This window comes from Parus major, chromosome 20 (genome assembly GCF_001522545.3).
Source record: "Parus major isolate Abel chromosome 20, Parus_major1.1, whole genome shotgun sequence".
Lineage (NCBI taxonomy): Eukaryota > Metazoa > Chordata > Aves > Passeriformes > Paridae > Parus > Parus major.
In genome coordinates this window covers 2,503,269-2,522,287 of record NC_031788.1, presented here as the reverse complement: position 1 = coordinate 2,522,287, position 19,019 = coordinate 2,503,269, and the positions used below count along the sequence as shown (strand labels likewise).

Here is a 19,019-nt window from a genome sequence, read left to right as displayed (position 1 = left end):
ATCCTCTGCTGGTGGGATGAACTGGGAACGCAGCAGACAGGATGAGGATGGCTCTGTGACTCTAATTAAAGAGCTGGCAGCAGGATGAGGTGCAGGCAGCCCCCAGCCCACCCCCAAGGTCTGTAGGAGGCCCAGCAGTGTGCAGAGAGCCTGGGCAAGAGGCTAGCAGCAGCTCAGTCCTGTGGGAATTCCATGGAATTGCCATGGAATATTTGATGACAAAGGGATGGAGCTGGCTCATGCAGCCCACACAGGTCCCAGAGAACTGTGTGTGCCCTGCACTGGGCACTCCAGAAGGAGTGAAAGATGAGGAGCAGACAGATGTGGGCACTGCATCTCACCTGGTAACAGAGAACATCACAGGAACAGCAGCAAATGGGTCTGGAGCAGGAGCATTCTGGTCAAACCCTGCATTTCCCATACACAGCAGTGTTCTGACATTCCTCCTAAAGCAGAATTGTCCTGCTTCCAGCTGGGATGGAGTTAACTTTCTTCTCAGTAGCTGCCCAGTGCTGTGTTTTGTGCTCAGGACGGGAACAGTGCTCCTAACACCAATGTTTTAGTTGTTGCTAAGGAGTGCTTACCCTAAATCAAGGACTTTGCTTTGCCAGTGAGCAGGAGAAGCCAGGAGGAACCATGGCCAGGACAGCTGATCCCAAGAGGCCAGAAGGTTGTTCCAAACCATCATGGCCAGTACAGAAACTGGGGAGGGGCTGGCCAGGAGGGGAGATCACTGCTGGGGAATGGGCTGGGCAGCACTCAGTGGGATCACTTGTCTTTCCTTGTCTCTGCTTTTATTTCCCATTTAATTGTAGTTGATATATTATTATGTTACTTTTTTTCAATTATTAAACTCTTTTTATCTCGACCCCTGGGTGTTTTATTTTGCTGATTCCCCTCCCCATCCCATGGGTGTGGAGGAATAAGTGAGCAGCTGTGTGGGGCTGAGTTACCAGCTGGGGTTAAACCACAACAAGAGTAAAGCCAAATATTTGGGGTTGTCTGTTTTGTGTACAACAAGAAACCACACCAGACCAGTGTTATTTTGAAAACTTCATTTTGGAAAAGTACTGAACTGCCTTGCGGAAAGATACCCTCATTTTAAAAGTATTTTATGGCATTGGCGTGACGTTACTGTCATATCTAAAGTTGGGCTTGTAACAAGACAGCAACAAATGAGCAAATAAGTAAGTTTTTTTGCCATGGAAGCCCTTCTGGACTGCACAGGCCACTGTGGCTGATCTCCAAAGTGCCAGGCATGCCACCCCTGTGCCCCTGCCTGGCAAAGCTGAACCCAACGTGATTTTCTGTACAGGGTTTTGTCCCAGCCCTACAGCAGGATCACCCTGGATACCTGCAGTGCCTGAGGCCAGCACACAGCCCCTGAGGGGACAGCTCATCCCTGCCTCAGCATCCCAGGATGCTGCTGAGGGCCCCTGGCACTGGAAGGGAGCTGGCAGCAATCCGGAGTGGGATCTGAAAGGTGTATCTGCTTCAGTGACAGGAGAGCTGTTCTCTTGAGCAGAGTTATCTCATCTATTTTGCAAATACAAATGTGATAGAAATCTGCAAAATAAGGAATATGCATTAACTTCTGAAAAGTTTTGACTACATATCATTATCTGTAATTTCACTGCTTTGATTTGCATATTCATAAAAGAAACATGCAGCTCGAATGTGTCAAAGGCTTTCAGATGAGCACAGAACAAAACCAGCAGACTTGCAGGCTCAGTGCTGAAGTAATTGCCAAGACACCTTCACTTTCCCCTCTGTCAGGGGGATTTTGTGTCCCTGGGCTGGCAAAGCCCTTCCTTGGTCCTGCTTGGGTGAGCTCAGCCCTGGGATGTGACGAGGAGCTCTGGCTGGGCCTGGTGCCCTCTGGAAAGGGAACCCTGCTGGAGATCACACGGGCCACAAGCACCAGCAGAATGGCTCAGAGGGTTTCCAGCCTGGATGCTGTTTGCCCAGAGCAGCTGGGGCTGCCCCTGGATCCCTGGAAATGTCCAAACCAGGCTGGACAGGGCTTGGAGCAGCCTGGCACAGTGGAAGGTGTCCCTGCCCATGGTGAGGTATGGAACAAGCTGAGCTTTAAGGTCCCTTCCAGCCCAAGCATTCCATGATTCTGTGCTGTCCTGGCTATGATATATGCTTTATATAGCTATGGTGCCAGGTGGGTGGGCTGAACCCAGCAAGGTTTGGGTGCTCAGGCTGGCCATGCCTGTCTCCATGGGCATCTTCCACAAAACCAGGCAAACCTGGGGCTGTCAGTGCAGGCAGAAGGGAGGTGGCAGCACCTGTAGCACAGCTGATAACGAGGTGATGGAAAGTGAGGGTGACTCGGCTTTTAACTCCTTTCCACGCTGTTAAACTGCTGAGCAGCTGAAGCCACTGCACCCAGCCAGCCTCTGGGTGACACAGAGAGGAGATCCCAGTGCTTTGGGGCACTTGTGGCTCTTACCTGAGTGCTTCAATCCTTTTCACACCTCAACTACACTCTTCCTTTTCCTCATCCCGTCCCTTTACAGAGGAAGAACTCATGGAGGTGGGGTCCCTGGGGGGATGCAGCACCCAGGATCCCAGCCAAGCCCTTGTACCCAGTGGCTCAGACATTGTCAGGACGCTGGAGCAATGCCAGTTGCTGTGGAAGGAAAGCAGGTGTGGCAGCGGGAAAAGGGGAAAATGTTATTTTTCAATTTCCCTCTGACATTTTCTCAGGCGGGGAGCAGTGGGGTTTTTTAACAACAGAGAGCAAAGCAGAGCTGACAGGCTCAAATATACCCTGGTCTTCAGTGTTGGTTTGGGTGGAGAGTGTGAATTTTTGCTTGCAAAAATAAAATGTTCTGGTTTTGAAAGTTTAACCCTTCCCCTCTCCCAAGCAGAAGAGAGTTAACCCTCAGCTTGGGTTGCCAAAGCATCTCCTGCCCTAAGGGCATTCCCTGGAGGGAAGCCTGGACTGGCATCACCTCAGGGCCCCCCAGTGCCACTGCAGCCCCTCAGCACCCCCAGGAGCAGCTGGGACCCCCAAATCAGCAGCTGGCAGCAAAAATGTTCCCAGAGGCTGCAGAGCTGAGCCCTGCAAGGGAAAGGGCTGAGCTGGACCTGCCCTGCTCCAGCTGCAAAGGCTGAACCCATCCCTGCAGGGCCCTGTGCCTCACAGGGCTCGGCTCTTTCTTCTTCCATGCAGCTGCAAAGTCTCTCCTCTGGCCAGTGGCCACTTGCTTATGTGAGGCAAAAACACAAAAAGGCTTTAGTTTTAAAGAGAGGGCTGAAAATGGAAACGCTGCACGCTCAGAAAGCAGGACCAAGCACTCGGATCTCAAGATGTGAGACTGTAAATACAGGCTTGTCTAGTCATTCACACAATGAGGATTTCTGAACATTCATCAGCTTCAGGGTACAAAGCTCTGCCTAAAACTGCTGGTTCAGGGCCTGGAGGGTCATTGAGCAGGGAGAAACCGGGCCTAGGGTTGTGCCCAATGCAGTGACTTGGATGCAGGAGGGCATCCCTTGGCTATGAGAAGGAAGTGGAGGGGTTGGAATGTGCCCAGGGAAGGGTCTGGAGCCCCAGGAGGGGCTGAGGGAGCTGGAAAGGGGCTCAGCCTGGAGCAAAGGAGGCTCAGGGGGCCCTTGTGGCTCTGCACAATCCCTGCCAGGAGGGGACAGCCGGGGGGGTCGGGCTCTGCTCCCAGGGAACAGCCACAGGAGGAGAGGGAACGGCCTCAGGCTGGGCCAGGGGAGGTTTAGATTGGAGACTGGGGAAAATGTCTTCATTGGAAGGGTGGTCAGGCATTGGAACAGCTGTGCAGGACAGTCCCCAGCCCTGAGGTGTTCAGAAGATGTGTAGATGTGGCCCCTGGGGATGTGGGTTAGTGGTGAACACCGTCCTGCTGGGTCAGTGCTTGGACTGGATGATCCTGGAGGGTTTTCCCACCTGGGTGGCTCCATGAGGCAGGGATGGGCTACAGGCTGCACATCCACAGCCAAAATCTGCCCTCCCTGGCCCACTGTAGGACCTTTGTCTGGATCACCTCCCTCAATCCCAGCTGCTGCTGTCCCCCTTTTCCCATGTTCTATCTTGACCTTTTCACCTCCTTTGGCCCTTGGACAATGCCCAGGTTCTTTTATTCAGTCCCAAATTTCCATAAGAAGAATTCTTCACCCACTCCTTCCTTTTCACGTGTCCCTGGTGAGCAGCTCCTCCGTGGGCTCCACAGTGACAGGGACACTTCCTTGGCACCCCTGGCAGTCCAAGGGCACAAATGTGGCCAGGTGCCACACCCAGGCCCTCCCAGTCTGAGCCCTGCGCCTATTTTGGCCACTCACCTGTTTCCCTAACAAATAATCACACGTGACATTTGGCAATAAACTGCAAAGAAAAGAACTTGTTAAAATGAACCTTTCTTTCAAATGAAAGAGTGGTGTTTCAATTGAAATTTTCAGCAGCAGAGGGAGGAAAAAAAAACCCACATTCAAGAGCTTTTGAAACCAAGAAATTTCATATTAAAGCAGCAAACAGACCAGGGACTGGAAAGTGGCATCAGCTGAACACAACCTCCAATCCATGGGCCCATGCCAAGGATTCCAAAGGCAAAGGTAAGGATTTGATGTGTAGCTACATCCTGCAAGCCAAGGGCTTGGACAGCCAGTGCTCCTCATTCCTGCCTGGAACCAGCATTCCTGGGTGCACTTTCCAACTATTTTTGCTGGTCTTTGTGTTCTCTGAAGCTGCTTGAGCCTCCAGCACTTCCATCCAGGGCTGCAGTTCATGCAGCAGAAGGAACTGGTCCAGCTGGCAGTGGGAACAATCCAAATTGTCATTTAAAAAATAATTTCCAATTTATTCCCTTCTCTGTGCAGCTCAGATGGGAGTTAAATTGATTTTTTTTACACTGCCTTCATTTAATGTACACAGCTCTCTCGCTCTCTCTGCATCACTGGAAGGAACCTATGAAAATCAGTTAAATAAACACATCTGTGCTCAGAGCCCTGGAAACACGGAGTGAGCGACTCCTGGGGGAAACCAGGGGGCTTTGCAGAGCCCAGGAACAGCTCCCAGCTTGGAGGGGTTGAGGATCACACCCAGAGGAAGTGATAATCCTAACCCTAATCACCTCCAGGGCTGGGATCCACTCTGCTGAGACCCCACCTGCAGAGCTCCAGCTCTGGGGTCCCAACATGAGAGGGATGTGGAGCAGCTGGAGCAAGTCCAGAGGACGCCACAAAGTTGATTATAGGGAAATGAGGAAAGGCTGAGGGAATTGGAATTGTTCAGCCTGGAGAAGAGAAGGCTTTGGGGTAACCTAATTGTGGCCTTCCTGTGCCTGAGGGGAACCTGCAAGGAAGAGGGAGAGACTTGACAGGACAAGAGGGAATGGTTTCACACAGACAGAGAGTGAGTTTAGTTTGGATTTTGGGAAGAAATTCTTCACTCAGAGGGTGGGCAGGCCCTGGCACAGGGTGCCCAGAGAAGCTGGGGCTGCCTCTGGATCCCTGGAAGTGTCCAAGGCCAGGCTGGACGGGGCTTGTGAGTGACCTCAGAGCTCTGACAGTCCTCTGGGAACAGGATAATGCCTGGAACTGCTCCCAGTGCCCTGGAGAATCAACCAAAGGTTTCAACCAAAGGTTTATGGACTTTTCTGCTTGGAGAAACACAATGACACTTCCTCCTTGGGGGCCAACCTCATGCCACAGTGCCCAGTGCTCCGTGCCCCAGGACCTGCATGTCCTTGGGGAAAGGAGGGGAAGGGAAGGGAAGGGGAAGGGAAAGGGAAGGGAAAGGGAAGGGAAAGGGAAGGGATATCGATCTAGCAGCTCCAGGGGCTCTCCAGACACCGTGCAGCCTCCAGGGGAGCTGGAACAGCAGAAACACCACCCTGAAGTGGAAATCACCCCTGGATTTTCCCCTCTGGAACTCCAGGAGTTATACAGGCAATGATGGATGTTTAAAGGGAGTTGGGAAGAGCACAAAACTTCCTTTTTGGGCCAGTTTTCCATACTGACTCTAAGTGTTTGTTGGATGAAGACCACGCTCCCGGAGGTCCCATTCCAGACCCTAATGGCTCTCAAGGAGCCACCATCTCTTTGCTGATGGCTCATAAAGCTCAGCTATTCAACCACCAGGAAAACATGAACAGAGACTTCATAAAGGCACATTTCCAGTATACAAAAAAATTAATGAATTTGTCCAGTATCCTGCCTGCAAGATACATTAATTTCAATTGACGGCACTCAAGGCTTTAAGAGCCAGTGCTGCAGAGGGTGGACAGAATGGAAGCAAAGGAGAGTAAACAGAGGAGAGATTTCTAAGTGCCCATGACATTTGTTCAAATACTTTATTTCAATCAGCTTAAAAGGGAAACATAAAGCTGAGCTTGCTCCTAGGAAAGGGAATGAAATTGAAAACCAAGTAATGCACTGAAAGCAATTCAAAGGGAGCCGAGAGGCACCATCTGCTGCAGAGAGGGCACAAGCAGCCCCAACAAGGGCTGGGTTTTGCTCTTCTCGTGATATTTTTGTCTCCAAACACCATCTCCCATTGTCTTGTCTAGAGAAGAGAAGCCACTCCAAAAAGCCAGTGTCTGAACACTGCTTGGGAGAGTTTCACCTGCACACACTAAGTGATTTCACATTTATTTTGCCAAATCCTAGGGGTGAGGGTCCAGGCCAGACCCTGCCCTTCAGGAGACAATCCAGGGTTCAGAGCTCATGTTTGATTCAGTCTAGAAACACCAAGAGCCATTAGCAGGAAGAAGCAGGGGGGGAAGGAAAGCAAGAACCAAAATATCATCTCAGAAGAGGTGTGAAATTCCACTTCAGTGCCAAAAATTCCTCTTTCCAATTCTCCAGCCTCTTCCATGAGCACACTGAGGGGACGAGCAGCATGTGATGTCTGATCTGGGTGGATTTTCCTGGGCAAAACCATCTGGTTCCACTGGGAAGCAAGATTTGGTGAAAGCTGCTCTGATTCCAATCACAGCCCCACAATGTCCTCTCTCCAGTTCCCATCCCAGCCTCACCACACCAAGGCATCAAACCCCAGCTCCAAGGGGGATAATGAGGTGGAAAAGTGGAATTTGGGGCAAAGTGATACCTGTGGCTTGGTTTCCAAGGAAAGTTGTGATTTTTTTATTTTTTATATTTTTTGTTTCAAAAATAGAAACTCATCAAGCTGATGAAGAGGAGAGGCTGATTGTGACCACCTTCTACAGTAGCCTGTGGGGTAAAAAAGTGTATTTATTCAGCAATGCAATTTACTTTTAGTAACAGAAGAGAAAGGTGAGGCTATTGATTTATCATTATTTTCTATTTGTTTGCTCCTTTTTTACATCCATTTAGCTCCCTGGGTTTCTTTTATCTGAAAGCTGTCTCTGACAGGACGCAATACATTCAGCATTTCTATAAATATGTAAATATAAGATCTGTATGTGTAAACACACCCGCATAAATCAAATGGTAATGATGTGTGTATCTATATTTGTGTACATATAAAAGCTGAATTATCTCCAATTTATCCAATGCCCTTTCTCTCTCCTATGTGCTTTAAGTTCCTATGTACATACAGTCTTCATATTAATATGAAAACAGCACCTATGAGGAATACAGATAAAAGACTAAAGAGCCTTCCTGGTGGATAAGTCACTCCTAATTCCTTAATTTCTTTCTGCTTGTTCCCCAGAGCAAGCAGTGGAAGATACATAAATAAGTCTGCACATGTTTATTTAACCTCCTTGTTTAGCCAGTTTTCGTGGGGTTTGTATCCAGGATACCTGTGCTGATGCCAAGAGGAGTCTGTGGTTATCCCAGGAGCTGGTGCTTTGGTCCTGATCCAGAGCAAACCTTGGAATCAGGAGCAGGAAAATAAGGATGCACCAGACAAGGTGAAGACTGAAAGGAATTAAAACGTAGAGCAAACCTTGGAATTATGAAAGGAAAATAAGGTTACCTCAGAGGAGGTGAAGGCTAAGAGGAATTAAAACATCCCAGGGAGATCTTGAGCTGAATTTTCCTTGGGCACAGGAGGGTGGGATGCTCACACCTCTCAGCTGGGGGTTTGTGGGTGTCCCACTGACTCCAGCCCCACTGCAGCATCCTGGCACCTTCCCCCCTGCACAGAGCTGGTGCTGAAGGAAGGAAAGGAAAGCAGAGGAGAGCCTGAGATCCAGATTTTCTCCTGACTCTTGGGGTCACCACGGTCTCTGCTGCCCCCTCCACCCTGTGCCCATCTCCCGGGAAGTTTTTACTGGGGTGAGGAGGAGAGCTCCTCCCATAAAGGGTAGCCCAGGGTCTGGGGTGTCTTGTGAGTGTCAGCAAATACTCAAAGGGCCAAATGCTCTGGAAATGGGCACAAGAACCCAGAAAACCAGAGAGATCAGCTCAGATGATGCCTGAGCACCTTGAGCCCAGAAACTGCAGCTGGTTCTGGCTGATTTCAGGATTCAGCAGTGCCCCAGCCCGGCTGAAGCTCTGGATTTATCACAGCATCATCCCAGAATGGTTTGGATTGGAAAAGACTTTAAAGATCATCCCATTCCACCCCTACCATGGGCAGGGACAACTTCCACTGTCCCAGGCTGCTCAAAGCCCTGTCCAACCTGGCCTTGGACACTTCCAGGGATCCAGGGGCAGCCCCAGCTTCTCTGGGCATCCTGTGCCAGGGCCTGCCCACCCTCACACGGAGTAATTCCTTCCCAATATCCCATCCAACCCACTCTCTGGCGGTGTGAATCCATTTCCCCTTGTCCTGTCCCTCCATCCCTTGTCCCCAGTCCCTCTCAGCTCTCCTGGAGCCCCTTTAGGTACTGGAAAGTTCTCGGAGCTCTCCCTGGAGCTCCTCTCCTGCCTTTCGCAGCCCCAGCTGCTGCCCTCCCGTGGGGTCTGTCCCGCTGGCAGCGAGCCCTCAGCACCCCAATGTCCCCTCCGGTATCTGCGAGACACCGAAGTGGGGCTGAGCGAGCGGATTTCCCGTGGGCAGAGGCCGAATCCCGGCGGGATGAGAGGGATGGAGCTGGCGCACAACACGAGCTCCCCCTGCAGCGCCCGGCAGAGCCATCCCTCCCAAAGGCAGCCCCAGAACTGCCACTGACCCCGGGCACACCCAGCACGGCGTGCGGGGAGATGCTCGGAGGGTCTCCAATCCCTCCTCTCCCTCTTTAGCCCGTTTCCCGTGCCCGTTTTTTGGCAGCATCTAAAGGAGAAGAGCAGCCAGAGCTGCGGGCTGTGCTGGGGGGTGACAGCGAGGGTGACAGGGGGACAGAGCATCCCCACATCCCCCTCTGCCTCCAGCAGCCTGCTCCCACCTTTCTGCTCGGGCCAGGAATATTCTTGTAAACTGCACTCTGTGTCGATAGATCTAATGGAAGGAAAAAAAACACACTGATATTTTGGGATGCCTGAAAAAGACATTTCCGAAATTTCCAGAGCCCTGGGAGCATTTTGGCTAGAGAGCTGAGCTGTGGCCCGTTGCTGGTGGCTTTGGATATAATTTTGGATTTGCTCTCTAATGGAGAGGGGAGCTATTTATGTATTTATATATTTATAACTCTGCTGGGCTGTGCTGGGCATTAACACCATCCTGGAGCCAAGAACTTCAATTCCTGCTTTGGGCTAAAATGACATGGATATCATCACATGGAAATCACCCCACAAGGGAAAAGGGGCTGAGGAGATTTGGAGTCGTGTCCAGAGGACATCCCCCCTTGGCTGCAGGACATGGAGGAGGGGTCTTGAGCCCAGGTTATAGGGCTGGGATTGCTCAGATCCCTGGTCCCGGTGTTTTGGTGGGAATATGAGCAAAGCCACAGCAGCACAGGGGATGCTGGACACGCCACTGGCTGCAGTGGCATTGCCAGGGGCTCTGCAGGCAATTTCTGCTTCTCTTGCTGCCCTCTAAACACAAAGGTTCTGGGAATTAACATCCCCTCCACTCTCAGTGCCCTGAGCTGGGATAGCATCCCTGGCATGGGGATGTGCTGTGGGATACTGCAGTGCCCAGGCCCTGTGTTATCTCTGGGACGTCTGAGATCCGGGATATTTCCTCCAAGATATCCAGGGGATGACTTCTCCCTGCTGCAAGGATGCCCACGGAGGGTTTTCTCTGGGCAGCAGATTATTTCTGCCCCAGGTCTGTGCCACAGAGTGCTGGCAGCATCCAGGGATGCCATCTCCCTTCCCTCAGCACTCAGGTGAACCCAGAAATATTTCCAGGTGTTTTGCCAGGAGAGATTTCCTGGGATTGCCTGGATGGGTGTGAGCATGGCAGGGTCAGCACAGGCAGTGTGCAGGAGGAGGGAGAAACAACACTTCAGCTTCACAGAATCACAGAATATCCTGAGGTGGAAGGGACCCACCAGGATTATAGAATTATAATATATTATTAAAATGTTATAATATAGATTATAGAAGTCCAGCTCCTAACCCTGCACAGAACAACTCCAAGAATCCCACCATGAGACCCACTAAGGCATCCCAGCAGCAGAGAGGTAACAGCAGGGAGGACACAGCCTGTGGGTTTGGGGTCAATTTTTTCCCTTTGTCTCTCCATTCCTAGGTCAGGTCCCCCCCTCCACATGGCAGAGAGCACCCACAAGAAGGATTCAGGCTGGGGTACCCCAAGGGGGTGTTTTTACCCCACACCTCAGTGCTGTCAACAGGCAGGACCCTGAGATGGCCCAGCCTGAACCCCAAACCCAGAGAGAGCCATGAAACAGCCCCAAAGCGCTGAGCACAGGCTCCTGTGGCTGCCAGGATATCCCTCCCTGCCCTGGGCTCCAGATCTGCTCCTCCATGGACAGTCCTGCAGCCACCAGGACATGGGGACAGGGAGGTCCAGCCAGGTGCTCCACACCTGGAGCAAGGTGGTTTTCCCAGGGTATCCCAGCCCTGCCTCCCACCCCAGGCAGGTTCAGACACCTGGACTTTTCCACTGAGGAATTCACTCCTAGCCTCTTTCTGGGTATCTTGTAGGGAAAAATACAGCTTTTTCTTCTCTTTTTCCAGTTTTCTGCAGACACATCCCTTTTTCACCACTGGGGAAATGCTGACTTGACAGCACTGTTTTTCAGCCCGTTTACAAAACTCAAACCCAGGAAAAGTTCAGCCAACATGCTTGTTCTCCAGGATTTTCTCTTTGCCAGAAGCTCAAAGCTTTCCCCAAAAGCTGCTGCAGCTCACAGGACTGCATGTGTCCCTCCATGTGATGCCATGAGGATGCTCCTACTGACACCAGACCCCAGCAGGGTCCTGGGGCTCCCCTGCAGCCCCCCCTGCCCTGCAGCAGCACAGCCCCTCCATCTCCAGCCTTTTCCAGTGGATGTGTATCACTCCAGCTGCACAGCAGGGTTCAGCTCACCCTCGGCACAGGAACGTGGAGGAGCTGGAGTCCTGGAGCAGAGAACATCCCGAGCTGGGAGGACCCCAAAGGGACAGCAAAGACCAGCTCCTGGTGGCCATGGGATGTCTCCCCATCCTCCTGCCAGGGCTGTGTCCCCATCCCTACCTGAGGAAGAACTGCCAGCATCGCTTTCTGGGCTCCTCTGGCTTGTTCTTCACTTTGCTGCACAATATCTCATCATCCACCCCACTGAAATGTATATTTCCCTTTTAAGAGCTCTCCTAGAATAATATATTTTTTTATTATCGTGACAGTGAGGGCTCCTGTTGCCATGGCTACATGCCCTTTGCTGGAGCAGGAGCTTTCTGGGTATTGGAAATTCCGCAATTTTTCCTGATCTACATGGTTTGATTTTATTTTATTTTAATTTGATATTTATTCCCATTATCATCTGCTGAAACAACAGGTCATTTATATTGCATATGGATGTGTCACCACTACAGCAAAGACTTCAGAAACAACCTTCTGCTTTCAGAATGAATTATTCTGGGGAGGAAAAACTCTCCCATGCAGCATTGATAATATATAATATAACAAAAACACGGGAACTCTGAAAAGGTCTCATCTGTATCTCACCACATCAAACATTAAATCCCATTCCTGGACTCCTGAATGAGTGTTATAAAACCCAGTCAAATTTTCTGTGCTTTTCATCCCATTGCTGTAAAACAAACCTTTATCTTCTGGTTGTCAATTGAGCCCCAGTCCAGACATGAGCCTCTTGAAACCTCATCTATTGGAGAACACACAGAGGGAAATTAAATGGATGTATTAAATTGAGATATAGATGGATGGATGGATGGATGGATGGATGGATGATGGATGGATGGATGGATGGATACATAGATAGATAGATAGATAGATAGATAGATAGATAGATGGATGGATGATAGAATAATTCAGTTTTTTACTCCAGCATTTCCTCACAGACAAGTGTCATAACATTTACATTTGGAAAGGGATTGTACGTGGGCAAGGACATTAGAGGAACTTTCCCAAAGATTTTCATTCCTTGGGCTATTCCATGGTGCAGGATTGTGCTCTTCTTCTGCTGTCAACATTCGCTGGGAGGGAACAGGGATGTGTCCATTATACAGGAAGTGAAACTGAGGCACAAAGCCAACCCATCCCTGCTCCCAAACATGAGACACAGACCTGGGGTGAAAACATCTGAATTTCTGCTGAATTTTTCCTCAGTGTTTTTAGTAACAGCATCCAAACCACTGCCTCCTTGTTTCCTAGTGAGAAGGATGATCCAGGTGTCAGCTGTGGGTTCTTTTCCCTGTTTCATCAGGACCAGGGATGCTGCATGAGACCCATTTGTTTCCCTCCCTCGCTCAGCTTTTATTGCTATTTTATTTTTAACAAAAATAGTAGAAATGAGTGAAAGCAGACTAACATCACATAGAAACTCGAGAGAAAGCAAATTGTCCAGAAACTTGAAGATTTGCCTACAGTAAGGCAAAAAGTTTCTTACTGAAGTCTTAAAAGGAAGCAGATGAAGTGAGGTAGTGAGTGGATTTAGCTGGAGCACACGGGAGAGTCCTGGGAGGGGAGGTGAAGCTCCTGGAGAGTGTTTGATGGCAAGGATACGGCAGCTGGAGAAGGGAAATGGGGCACAGCCCAGGAAAAAATGGGAATGTGATGGGAAACGAGGTAAAAGGTGTTTCTGTTCCCACCTCAGCCTTGTGGAGAGCCCAGCTCTGCCAGGAAGGGAGGCAGGGAGAGGCAAAGGGATGTGCCAGCACCGCTCGAAGGGACTGAGAACAGCCCCAGCAGGACACAGATCCCACCTGGGCACAGCCTCTCCCTGCTCACACCAACCTGCTCCGTGTCCCCCTGACAAGGAGACTCCCACCCAAGGACACAGCTGAAAACTTCCCCCACCAGCTGCCCTGTTATTTTGGGGGAAGAGTCTCCCTGAGAATGTCACCGGTTCAAACATCTTCCCCCAATTTGCTTTACCTCGAATTCCAGCAGGAGAAGAGGGTTATCCATGATTCATTTCTCCTGCTGTCCATGAGATTCCACATCATGTCCTGTTCCCATGGAGCTGGCACTGAGGACAAGGGGATGGATGCAGGACCTGGGGGCTCCCAGGGGTGTTTTGTCAATGTCCCACAGGCTTTTATACTCACCAGGCAAACATTGGGCTTGCTTTCCCTGGAGAAAGGTCTGGAAAAGCTCATCCCTGTCCAGGGATGTGCACAAGAATGGCACAGCCAAACTGCCACCGTGGGGCACATGTGGGGCTGTGGATGTTCCACGGGATGCACTGAGGGATGTGCCACAGGATGAGCACTGGAAATTGCTACTTTCCAGGCAAACCTTCAGCCGAGGCTGAGCGAGAGAAAACATCCTCATTACAGCCTCAGATCCCTAACATTTAACACAGCTTCCCCACTCCCCCAGGGCTCCCTCCTGGGGAAGATCTCTCCTGTTTACATCCATCAAATGCCAAATCCCGTTTCCTCATGCCCTGATGGGGCAATGTGGGTGGGATCACACAAACTCCAGGTGAATATTGACTTTCCAATGACACTGTTCTAGCCCGAACACCACCCGCTGCACAGGGCAGCCGAAGGGGGCCAGCGTGTCGGCGGTCCAGCAGAGGAATTATTTGATTCCCCTGCCCTGCAGCAAGCTGTCTGCCAGGAAATTTTCATTTGGTCTCTCCAACTCGAGAACCAATTGTAAATGTCAGTGCTAAACACTCAGATTTAAGTGTTGGGTTGTCTTGTTTGATTACGGCACTGAAAGGTCAGAGCTGACTAATGGAAGTACAAGCGGTGTCGGGAGGGAAACTGTGTTCTGCCGGGGGTGAGCAAACACCTGGGGACAACCTAATCACTCTTCCCGCTGCATCTCTCTCTTCCCTCTCCAGCTCCTTCAGTCAGGGCTGCTTTTACAACCTGGAAAAGCCATTTCTGGGGAAAATTCCTGCTCGTGACGTTGCTGCTGGGGATGCTGACAGCGCTGGGTTTCCCTGTGGAGGAAACAGCTCACCTCACCATGGCCTGGCTGGATTTTCTCCCAAAGGGAAAGGGATTGCACCAGAACTGGGCTGCTGTCACCCCCACTGGCAACACCCACCTCTCTCCATGCGTGGCTGGGGCTTTGATGCCAAAGTCGCTGAGCCTCCACTTCCATTCCCCATTTTGCTCTGGCAAGCAGCATCCCAAGAGCTCCATGCAGGGAGCAGAACAGGGCTATTTTCCCTTCTCCCTTCCCATTCCCCACCACTCACACACCTCTGAATTCCCCTTGCCCTGAGCTGTTCCAGTTGTGGTGACCAAATAAAACTCCAGCTGCCTCAAAGTGACTGAGCTGAGGAAATCTGCTTTAACCTGAGCCCATTCCCATCATTCCTGCTCTGTAAGCAGAATTCATTATATTTATTTTAAAGCTGCTTTTAAAAATATTAGTCCATCTGCCTGGCAGAATTAAACCTTTAGGAGCTTCTACTCCTCTCCAGGGGAACAGAGTGGTGGTCCCAAGCAGGAATGTTCATCACTCCATACAGATGCCATCCTGCACCAGGATCCAGTCCCTGCTGACAACCCCAAAATCTTCCCTGGGCACAGAAATCCGGTGATTCCAGATGTCTGAATGTTTCTGGACATTTACATCAATGAGCACTGGAAATTTTAGGAAAATTAGGAGTGTTAGGGAATAATTGCAATGTCTTTTCCCCAAGACTCTGGGGTCTGTGGTGGCACTGGCCTCGATTTTATGGTACCAGCCTGGAAAATTGCCAGGGTCCCCAGGGTGCTCACATCACCTCTCCAGACTCCTTCCCAAGAATCCAAGATCCTGCTGGGCTTAGGGAGAGATCTCCAGCTACCTGAGCCTCCTTTTTCTCCAGGCTGAGCCCCCCCAGCCCCCTCAGCCCCTCCTGGTGCTCCAGAGCCTCATTATAGGAGGCTTTTGTTTTATTCACAGGCTCCTTTGCAGGAGCATCTCTGGGGAAAGGATCCTGTTAAGTGATGGACAGTGCCAGAAGGGTGAAGAGAAACCACCATAAAATGTAGAAGGGGAAAAAATCCAAACACCATCACCAAATGCAAAGAAAGCCAAGAAAAGAAATATCCAACTCCAAACTGAGCTATTTCCTCCCCGGCTCAGGCATGGAGCAGCAGCACTGGGAAAGTCAAAGCAGTTTGTGGTCCATAAGATTAATAGGAAATCTGCTCTGGATTGGGAGCGATTCCCTCTTTTATTGCAATGAACCCCAAAGAGTAATGGCTGCAGGGCAAGAAGAGGAAGGTAAATTGCAGTAATAATGTGTTTCCTTGTGCTGACATGCTTTTGATCATAGAAAAATACACCATCTGTTTCTAAATTACTTGTTGTATTGATTTAACAGTTAGGAATGGGGGCGGAGGGGATTTCTTTTTTTTTTCTTTTGCAAATCCATTTTGCAAAGTCTCCTGGAAATCTGACAGTTATGTGCAATAAAAAGTAAGGGCTTGTTCATCATAAAAGATTCCTGCTGCCAGCCATGGGGCTGTGCTGGGAGGAACGGGACATCCCCTTCCTCTCCATCACCCTGTCCTGCCAGGAGCTGTGCAGCTGAGTGCTGATGTACCCCATAGGAACTATTCTTACACCAAATAAACTCTTACTGTGCTGCTTCTTCCCTGGGAGGGTGGGCAGGCCCTGGCACAGGGTGCCCAGAGCAGCTGTGGCTGCCCCTGGATCCCTGGAAGTGCCCAAGGCCAGGCTGGACAGGGCTTGGAGCACCCCGAGACAGTGGAAGGTGTCCCTGCCATGGAATGAGATGAGCTGTAGGGCCCCTTCCAGCCCAAACCTGTGGTTCTATGGTTCCTCCCTCAGACCACACACACCTCACTCACTGCCCTTTTTGCTCTCAATTTCTATGGATTTCCTTCCTTTTATTGCAACTTTTCCCCCTGCACCCCAAAGGCTGACACAGCATCAGAGTCCCTGCCCTGGGAAGCAGTACAGCACATGGCAAAACCACATGTGTCACCCAAAAACCTCCCTCAAGGCTCCCCCCTTCACAGGGCAGCAGGATACCTGACATCATTAAAACCCACAGAATCAGAGAAGGTCTGGGTTGGGAGGGACCTTAAAGCCCAGCTCATTCCACCCCCTGCCATGGGCAGGAACACCTTACACTATCCCAGGCTGCTCCAAGCTCTATCCAACACTTGGACACTGCCAGGGACCCAGGGGCAGCCACAGCTGCTCTGACATTATTTTGCTGCAATCACTTGTTGTTCCTCTGCCTGCAGCCTGAGTGTTTTAGTCCCTGGCTAATGGCTTTCCTGGGAGACTCCAGGTGCCCCATGGACAGGGCCAGTCCAAAAGGAGAAGGTTAACCCAGAACTTGGCACTGCAGTGATGCAGACTTTTCCTGTTGTCCCAATAACTTTCCAAGCCTCTGCTGCTGCTCAGCCAAGCAGCTGCTGCTAGAAAAATATAAAAAACAAAATACAACTTTCTGGAGTTTGGAAATGATGCTCACCCTCCTCTAACCATCCTAAAGTGCAGGGAATCCAAACCAAAGCTGCTGCTGGCATCAGCCTGTCCCTCTGTGCCATTCCCAGCAGTGCTGGGCACTTTAAAGACTTTTTGTCCCCACCTGAACCCCTCACAGTGTCCCCATCACCACCAGCTCACAGCAGCCTCCAGGCCAATCCCTCCCTTCCCCTGGTGGAAAACACCCCAAGGCTCAGCCCAGGCAGCACCCACAAACTGATTTTCGACTTAGCAAAGTGAAACCAGGAGACAATCTTGGCTCCTGCTGGTTGTGGTCTGCACAGTTTATTTAACCCTCCCAACAAGGCGTTTTCATGCAGAATCTTTTGGTTCATAAAAGTCATTCCGCAGCAGCCACCTGACAATCCTCCCCCAAACTGAGAAATAAAGTGACCCCAGAGTGCACAAAACCAAACAAACCGTCCAACTCCAACAGAGAAAAGTGGTTCCTGTCACTCCATACAATACAGAAAAATTTGGCAAATACAGCTGATCTTGCAGTTCCTGTCCCTTAAGCATTTTAGAGCTGGTTTGGCCTCCAGCCCTTGGGTTGTTTGTCTGGAACACAGACACAGGTCCTTGTGCTGCAGGACCTGGGGGCTCTCCGAGGGAACCAACCCAGGTGAGGAAGAGCTGCCGCATCAGCGTTTTCAAGTGGGCAATATAAATATAAAACGTGGATACAAATGGGTTCTTTGTACAGAAAATATCATCTCTCAAGGCACTGGGGTGATGGCCATGTGTCCACTCGTGGGCTCCCAACGGGCTTCTCCAGCTGCTGAGGAAGGAGGGGGAAGAAAGCACCAGAGAAGTCCTGGTGCTGCCATCCAAGAGGGGGTTTCACCCCACCGCTGCCCCCAAACACCCTGAGGGGTTTTCCCTGGCTGGATGGTGCTTTTCCTTGGTGGAGGTGATGTGATCCCATGGGGGCTGCAGTCTCCTTGGGATGGCTCAGGGCTGGGTTTGGCCAGGAGGGAGGTGCATAGATGGGCCCGGGGTTTGGGCTTCTCTGGCCAGTGCTAGGCTCCCTCGTCATGCCAGCAGCCCCAGCCGGGTCACCTTGGCCGACAGGAAGGAGTGGATGATGAAGACGATGGTCTTGGGGCAGGAGTGAAGGTCCAATTGCTGCAAAAAACAAAAGGAGGGATGTTTGTAACGGGGAGAGCTGTTCCTGCAGCAGCCAGCTTTCAGCCAGGGACCACCCAGAGCTCCCCAAACCCAGCACGGCTTTACTGGGGCCCTGGGAAGGGCTGTGCACCCTGGCTGGGGTGGGCAGATGGGGCCATGTGTCACCCCCATGCCAGGCAGGAAGGGTGCTATGAGCAGAGCAGGTGCTCTGCTCCTCCCCTGCCCCCAGAAGCGTGGGTGGGACTGCTGAAGGCAAAGCCAACTCACGATCTCTCCCTCTGGACCACCAAAATCCAGGTAGAGCATCTTGGTGCCATCATCCGAGGACATCTGCAGCTTCTCGAAGGGCTGCTGGAGCAGGATGGTCCTGCTGAGCCCGGGCTCGCTGGTGGAGATGGTGAAGCCCTTGTCGATGTGGACGGTCAGAGTGCAGTCCTGCCCCTTCCACGTGCAGGCTGGGGACAGACACAGGACAGGGGTGAGAAGGGGATCCCACCACACCCCCCTGGGCCCCCCGGGCCCCCGCTGACCTGTCGACACCTCCTGGGCCAGCTCGGCGGCGCCGTGGGTGCCGTCCACCAGCAGGCGTGTCCACAGGGCGAGTTCTCGGGGGCTCTCCAGGCTGAAGAGATGGGTCTGCACGCCCAGGCGGCCGCCGGCACGCAGCGCGAAGGAGCGCTCGGCCTCGTACAGCGCCGAGCCCTTGGCCGGCCCCGAGTGCACCAGCCTGCGGCACGGCCAGCGCTCAGCACCGCGTCCCGCACGGCCCCGGCACCGCCACAGCGCCGGCCCCGCACCGCACCCTGCACCTCACCAGAGCGCTGCACCCCTGCACCGTACATCATCCCAGCGCCGGCCCTGCACTGCCCCGGCACCGCAGCCCTGCACTGCCCCGGCACCGCACACCACAACGTCCCAGCACCTCGCACTGCCCATCGGCACCGCCTCGGCACCGCACCTCAGCGGGGCTACTCACACAGCTCAACCCCGCTTTGCA

At 51.7% G+C, this 19,019-nt stretch overlaps 2 protein-coding genes across 2 annotated transcripts in view; one reads left to right on the top strand and one right to left on the bottom strand.

Annotated features, from left to right (window-relative positions):
* LOC107213168 (perilipin-3-like) overlaps positions 1 to 19,019 on the top strand; it is a 663,366-nt gene that overhangs the window by 401,282 nt on the left and 243,065 nt on the right. The gene's annotated exons all lie outside the window — the stretch shown is intronic.
* The window catches only part of SNTA1 (syntrophin alpha 1), a 13,715-nt gene continuing 11,845 nt past the window's right edge, over positions 17,150 to 19,019 (bottom strand). The window contains exons 6-8 of the mRNA XM_015647286.3: positions 18,553 to 18,749; positions 18,290 to 18,477; positions 17,150 to 18,019 (exon numbers count right to left, since the gene is read on the bottom strand). Of these exons, the coding sequence (XP_015502772.1) occupies positions 17,927 to 18,019; positions 18,290 to 18,477; positions 18,553 to 18,749 (478 nt within the window). The 3' untranslated portion in view covers positions 17,150 to 17,926. The remainder of the gene's footprint in view (positions 18,020 to 18,289; positions 18,478 to 18,552; positions 18,750 to 19,019) is intronic.